The sequence below is a fragment of the Tyto alba genome, unplaced genomic scaffold (assembly GCF_018691265.1).
Source record: "Tyto alba isolate M040663 unplaced genomic scaffold, T.alba_DEE_v4.0 Super-Scaffold_7, whole genome shotgun sequence".
In the NCBI taxonomy this organism is placed as follows: domain Eukaryota; kingdom Metazoa; phylum Chordata; class Aves; order Strigiformes; family Tytonidae; genus Tyto; species Tyto alba.
This window is the reverse complement of record NW_024881328.1, coordinates 27,680,521-27,687,610: the sequence shown is the minus strand read 5'-3', so window position 1 is coordinate 27,687,610 and position 7,090 is coordinate 27,680,521. Positions and strand designations below refer to the sequence as shown.

At 54.2% G+C, this 7,090-nt stretch overlaps 1 protein-coding gene across 1 annotated transcript; it reads left to right on the top strand.

Annotated features, from left to right (window-relative positions):
- The first annotated feature begins 217 nt into the window (after positions 1–217).
- NEUROD1 (neuronal differentiation 1) lies at positions 218–4,273 on the top strand. The gene is made up of 2 exons (XM_042784398.1): positions 218–497; positions 1,696–4,273. The coding sequence occupies exon 2, from the start codon at positions 1,705–1,707 to the stop codon at positions 2,809–2,811; it is 1,107 nt and encodes a 368-aa protein (XP_042640332.1). The 5' UTR covers positions 218–497; positions 1,696–1,704; the 3' UTR covers positions 2,812–4,273.
- Positions 4,274–7,090: the final 2,817 nt, after the last annotated feature.

The window sequence follows — 7,090 nt, the reverse complement described above, 5'->3', positions numbered from 1 at the left end:
GGAGGGGGGGGGGGCCGCCCGGTGACAGATGGCGGCGCCCGGTGGGGCCACAAAGGGCGTGGCGGCTCAACGGGCGGGCGCGCGGCAGCATACAAATAAGGGGTGTCACGTGGAGGAGGGGGGGAGACGGGGGGACGGGGGGGGGGGGGGGGGCGAAGTGTGTGAGGCCGCCTGACGTGGGCGGCCATATGGCGCGTGCCGCCGGGCGGGGCGGGGCGCGGGGCGGGGCGCAGGCGCCGTTGGGCGGTGGCGATCGCCGCGGTACCCAAGGTCCCGGTGCCGGCCCCCCCCTCCCGCCGCGCATCCTCGGTCCCGCTATATAACAGGGGAGCCCGGCGCTGCGCAACCTCGGGGAAATAATAATAATAATAATAAAAAGAAAAAAAAAAAAACCACAAACAGCAAAAAACCCCCACCAACACGCGCGGCGCCCTCGCACGGAGAGCTGCGCCGGGGTTATGAGACCGTCACCGCACAGGAGAGGCTGAGCAACGGAGGTAACGGGAAATCGGGTTTTCCTTCCCCCCCCCCCCCCCTCCGCGGGAAAAGGCTTGGCGGCGGCTACCGGGGTGGGAGAGAAGCGTGCGGGGTCGGGGCAGGCGGGACCGGCCTCTGCCGCCGGTGGCTTCGGTTTCCATTGCCGCTTGCGGTCGCGGGAACCGGCGGTCGCTCCTGCCGGTGTGAGCGGGCGGCTGTGTGCGTGCACACCTGTATCCACCCAAACGCACGTACGGGCACCTATAGGTGCACACAGCTAGACAGATGTAAATGTGTATGTGCGCCTGTAGACACGTATATGTGCGTCCATCTATTCACACACACACGATACACGTAGATGTGCTTCCACCGATGCGACTAACTTCCAGCTCCCTCTCCTCCGCGCAGGGCGGCCGCCACGGTCCCACGGCGGGCTGCGCCCCGGCGGCATTGTTCCTCCCCGCTGTGCCCGGGGCGACTGGAGGGACGGTCGTAACCCCCTCGCGACAGGTCCCCGCGGGAAGCGGCGGGGGAACGATGCCCGTCTGCGGCGGAGGGGATGGCGGAGACGGGAAGCCGGGGCCGGTCCCTCACCTGTTAGGGCGGGCAGGGGCCGCGCAGCACCGCCGCTCGCCACCCCGCCGCGGGCACCGAGATCTGGGGACGGAGGTGGGACCGGGAGATGCTCGCCAGGAGAGGCTGGGCAGCTCCGGTCGGGGGAGCGGGAGCCCAGCGCCCGTCGGGGCGGTGCGGGAGCCCCGCGCAAGGCTGCGGCGGCGGCGGCGGCGGGGGTGGGGGGGGAGGGGGGAGCCGCGGAGAGCGGCGGGGACAGGCGTCACGGGCGGCCATCCGTCCCCGTGGGTGTCCTGTGTGTCGTTCCCTACCTCGCCTTTCCCCCTCCCCGCTTCGGCAAATGTGTTTGTTTTAAAAAAAAACAACACTAAAGGCCTCTCGGGCTGTCCGCGCCGCGCCGCTCGGGCTGCCTTCCGCGCACATAATCTGTTTATAATCCCCGCTAACATCAGCGAGTTACATAACGGCACCTGAACATATGTCAACTCGATGACAAGGCAGGACCGCGGAGACAATTAAAAGTTTGCGCCGGCAGCCGTGGGGAGGCCGGGGCTTCCCTCGGGAGGGGACGGGGGGAGCGGCGGGGCCGCGGCCGCCGGTCTCCGGGTGCTGATGCGGCTCTTTTCTCTCTCCCCCGCGGCGCAGGGGCTCACCATGACCAAGTCGTACAGCGAGAGCGGGCTGATGGGCGAGCCCCAGCCCCAGGGGCCCCCGAGCTGGGCGGACGAGTGCCTCAGCTCCCAGGACGAGGAGCACGAGGTGGACAAGAAGGAGGAGGACCTGGAGGGTCTGCATGCCGAGGCCGAGGAGGACTCGCTGCGGAACGGCGAGGAGGAGGACGAGGAGGACGACTTGGACGAAGAGGAGGAAGAAGAGGAGGAGGAGGAGGACGACGACCAGAAGCCCAAGAGGCGGGGCCCCAAGAAGAAGAAGATGACCAAGGCGCGGATGGAGCGCTTCAAGCTGCGGCGCATGAAGGCCAACGCGCGGGAGCGCAACCGCATGCACGGCCTGAACGCGGCCCTGGACAACCTGCGGAAGGTGGTGCCCTGCTACTCCAAGACGCAGAAGCTCTCCAAGATCGAGACCCTGCGCCTGGCCAAGAACTACATCTGGGCGCTCTCCGAGATCCTGCGCTCGGGCAAGAGCCCGGACCTGGTCTCCTTCGTGCAGACCCTCTGCAAGGGCCTGTCGCAGCCCACCACCAACCTGGTGGCCGGCTGCCTGCAGCTCAACCCGCGGACTTTCCTGCCCGAGCAGAGCCAGGAGGTGCCGCCCCACGCGGCGGCGGCGGCGGCGGCGGCGGCGGGCGCGCCCTTCCCGGCCCACCCGTACCCCTACCAGTCGCCGGGTCTGCCCAGCCCGCCCTACGGCACCATGGACAGCTCCCACCTCTTCCACCTCAAGCCGCCGCACGCCTACGGCGCCGCGCTCGAGCCCTTCTTCGAGAGCGGCCTGGCGGAGGGCGCCAGCCCCGCCTTCGACGGGCCGCTCAGCCCGCCCCTCAGCGTCAACGGCAACTTCTCCTTCAAGCACGAGCCGGCCGCCGACTTCGACAAGAGCTACGCCTTCACCATGCACTACCCCGCCGCTGCCGCCGCCGCCGCCGCCGCGCTGGCCGCCGCGCCCGCCCACGCCGCCATCTTCCCGGCCGCCGCCTCCCGCTGCGAGATCCCCGTCGACGGCCTGGCGCCCTACGAGGGCCACCCCCACCACGAGCGGGTCCTCAGCGCCCAGCTCAACGCCATCTTCCACGACTGAGCCTCCCCCGCCGCCGCCGGAGGAGCGAGGGGAAGGGAAGGGAAGGGATGGGCCGAGGCGAGGCGAGGCGAGGCGAGGCGAGCCCAGCCGCCCGCCGCCGCGTCGCTGCCGGGGGGCGGCCCGGCCGGGCCCCGCCGCTGCCCCGGGCAGCCGCCCGCCCGCCCGCCCGCCCGCCGCCCCGCTCCCGCTGCCCGGAGCCACGCCGTACATCTGGGGTAGGGGCGCTGGGAGCGCGTCACTCACCTGATCGGGATAACAAAATCACAAGCAATAATTAGGATCTATGCAATTTTTAAACTAGCGATGGGCCAATTACAAAATATATATGAAATCTATATTTTTCAACCAACGTTTTACTACTTGTTACCTTTCCCATGCTGAATTATTTTGTTGTGATTTTGTACAGAATTTTTAATGACTTTTTATAACGTGAATTTCCTATTTTAAACCATGCAGCTTCATCAATTTTTATACATATTGGAAAGGTAGAATTATATCTAATTTATACAAAATAATTTAACTAATTTAAACCAGCAGAAAAGTGCTTAGAGAAGTTATGTTGCCTTAGCACTTCTTTCCTTTCAAATAGTTGAAGAAAAAAAAAAATGCACAATCCGGACAATTTCTTTCCCATAAAAGTATCTTTTATTTCTTTCTTTTCTTTTCTTTTTATTTTTTCTAATTTTTTTTTTTCCTTTCCCCCCACCAACAAGAACCAGATCCCCTAGGTCTTGAGAAGATAGAAGAACGAGAGACTTATTTTCTATTAAAACATATCAATTCAACACATTACTTGCACAAACTTGTATATAAAGATTATAAGCAAATGCCAACACCCTTTTTAAATCGAAAGCTGCTTGACTATCACATACAATTTGCACTGTTTCTTTTTAGTCTTTGAACCCTTTGGCATTCCGTGGTTTTTTTGAAGAGAACTTGAAGATGTTAATGTTTCCAGGCGATATAAATGCATGATTTTATACATGTTCACACAATCCGTGGTTGTCATATGCTCATCTTATAAATCGGAACCTAAAACTAATCAGGTTGTTAAAGTCGGGCTATATACCTATTGTAGTCGATTAGTACGGTAGCTTGAAACAAATTCAAACCATTTAATCCGTAATTAGAACAATAGCTATTGCATGTACAATGCAGTCCAGAATAAGTGCTGTTTGAAATGTAACGCTGGTTCAACTGGAATCAATCTGTACTGTAATTTTGTTTGTAATCCTGTATATTATGGTGTAATGCACACTGGGATTTTAGAAAAAACATCCATCCTTTGGCAACAACATAGTATTGAACATTTGGTCGAATGTTGCATTTCTCCTTAAATGTGATCTTTTTTTTTTTTTTTTCCTTAGTGTAAGTAATTCCTATGGGATTATTGTTTTATTTGGATAGCTCATGAAAGGTGCAACACGTATTATTTGTAGAATAAAATTGGACTAAGAAAAGGCCACGGATTCCTTACTTACCTGGAGGGGTTCCGGGGGAAGGGGGGGAGCATTTTGTTCGTTTGTTTCCAGCGGGCCCGGCCCTTGGCGATGCTGATTTGTTGAACTGGGGAACGGGGGCAGAACCGCGGCTCTCCCGCTTGCTGCGCCGGCCTCCCCGCACCCCGCGCTGCCGCCCACCCGCGGCTCCCCCGGCTCAGCCCACGGAGGGGGCGTCCCGCGGGGCCCCCCGGGCCCGGCCCGCCGCGGAGCTGCCGCTCCGGCCCCGGCGCGGCTGCCCGCCCTCCTTCCCCCGCAACACCGCCCTGGGTCCGGCGCTATCGGCCCGCCGAGCTCCCCCTTCCCCGGCGCGAAACGCGTTTCTTTAACCGTCACTGATGGTTCCGGGGTTTGGGAAACCCGGAGACGCAACCTGCGGGAGGGCAGTTCTCCTAACGACCGGGAATAACTATCAACAGGTCTTTGCCTCCGACCCTCAGAGACTGATTGGAGACGTTCCCCGAAATCCCTCATAGGAGCCTGTCACAAAGCAGAGGCGTTTTCTAAATATTTCACTGAAGTCCGGCAGAAAGCGAACAGGCTCTCCTGTGGATGAGGGCATTTTTTTTTTTTCCGCGAGAAATCAAGCTACTGACGTCTCTTTTAGAAGGTGTTCGTAGCTACGGAAATCCAACACGTAAACGTTGCAAACCTGTCTTAGTAGTGCCGCACCCTCACGGCCGGTGCTGCGTGATAAAAACACGCTGAAAATTAATCGCGACGCCGGCTGATAGGTTTTGCAGCATCTCGCTGCGTTTTGCCCGAGCCCGCAGCTCCGCACTCCAAAACTGTTGCTGCATCTGCAAAGGAAGAAAGCAAAAGGCAACTTTTCAAGCACCCGATTAACCTTTTCCAGTCAGTGGCAACACAGCTAAATATACCCTAGATAACCCGAAGGGGGGGGAAATGAATGACAGTTTTCCAGATAAAATTGAAAAAGCTGACCTAGGCTTACTCGCCTTTTGGTTATGCACCTTCTCCTTAAACACAAGGATTCTTCTAGTCAGTCAAGGGGCAACTCACATGCCACCATCTTTTATTCAAAGGCAGGCACAGATGTTCCTTCTGCAGGGGAGGTTTTAATTTATGAAAATGATATTGTTTATGCATGAATGCACTCTGCATAACACACAGTACTTCCATCTGATGAGAGAAATACCACAGAACCAGTGCCAATGTCAGGAACATATTCTGCAAATTTAGTCGCTTAAATGTTTAATGAATATTTGGAAGGCATTTCCAAACCACAAGAAACCTTTTCAATTACCTTTTCTTTTTCCGCAGTTAATAACAAAATTCAGCTTCTCTAGACAATGCAATTTACTTAAAAGATCTACCTAGGCTATCTGATGTTGCTATCGTGATACTTTAGAGAAAATAATATTTTAATGTTATGAGAAACCTACTAAGGAAAATTCATTAGGCATTTTGCTAACTAGAGGCTCCATTTTACAAATCACTTGTGAGTTTTGTTATTTCAATTAGTTTAGGGTGGTGGTTGGTTCCCCCCCCCCCCCCCCCCCCTTATAAAATATTGGAGATCTTCCCCCCTCCTCCCCTTTGCTACTGCTTCTGATGCTTCCGTGATATTTATTTTTTCTTACTGTTAACATAAAGCCTAATGTTGAAATCTCTGCTCATGACTCCCACAGGAAGGTCTATCAAGGTCTCTTTCAAAGGAAAGAATTACTCACACTGTTCCTCTCTATGAACATATCGCTAATTAACTAAGGCTGTAGTGAGATTATCTAACTTCCGCCTGTGGAAGAAACTCCAGGGTTGAGTCATACCCACACACATACTGGGTCATCCAGCACAAGCCTAGGACTCTATTTTTATAGCTTGTTGGGACCAGTGGCCTTCGCCTTCTTTATGCCACACTTGAGAGCAGAGATTGTTCTGCCACCCAAGGATGCCTGAGAAGACCCCGGTGAAGTCTCTGCAGGTGCAGCGCCTGAGTAACAGCCACGACTTGCAGCTTTTCCCCTCTCGGTTTTCTGAAGCAACAGAAGAAAGTCTGAAGGTGGTGGACCCATTGTTGTCTGCGATACAGCTGAGGCCCCCGCTGTGGCAGAGGGATCTGAACGGGTGGAATTCCAGGTTACATCCCCAAGATGTCTGAGAGACTGAAGCCTCAGGTTTTACCTAGACCAAATGAAAGAGTGTGCGTGAACATCAGACTTTGGCACAGTGCCTTCACGAGGACTCCCCAACCAAAGGGAAGTAGATTCAAGGACAACCAAAATTCCTGAATTCATCAGAAGACAACAGAGCATCGCTTTCTCCAGAAGATACTGTTCCAGAATTTTAATAAGCTAATATTAAAAAAGCAACATACAATTTCAGAAGTAATAGGAATTAAGAGAAATAACTCCAAAATAGGTGTTGAGAGCAAGTAAAACAAATCTTCTCTATCATCTGTAACAAGAAAAATTCTTGCAATTATTTCAGTATTGTAAGTGATCAAAACTGGATCCACCATGACCTTAACAATTGTTTTTGACATATTAAAAATATAATTAGTCTCCTTTTTTTCTTTTAAAGCAGCATAGTGCTTTGTACAATGAACCATCTTGTCAAATAATTTTAGAAGTTTGCGTTAAATTCCATTCTCGTTTGCATATAGAATATCTAAAGATAAAAAAACAAAAAACAAAAAACAAAAAACAACAAAAATACCCCAAAACACCACACAAACAAAACCCACCCAGTTCTCACTCATTCCTATTGAAGAAGAACTCAGAGAGGCAACTTGGGGTTCTGCCTGGTGTTGTATCAGG

Coding starts and splice junctions, on each gene's coding strand:
- NEUROD1 (XM_042784398.1), top strand. CDS start 1,705: ATGACCAAGTCGTACAGCGAGAGCGGGCTGATGGGCGAGCCCCAGCCC.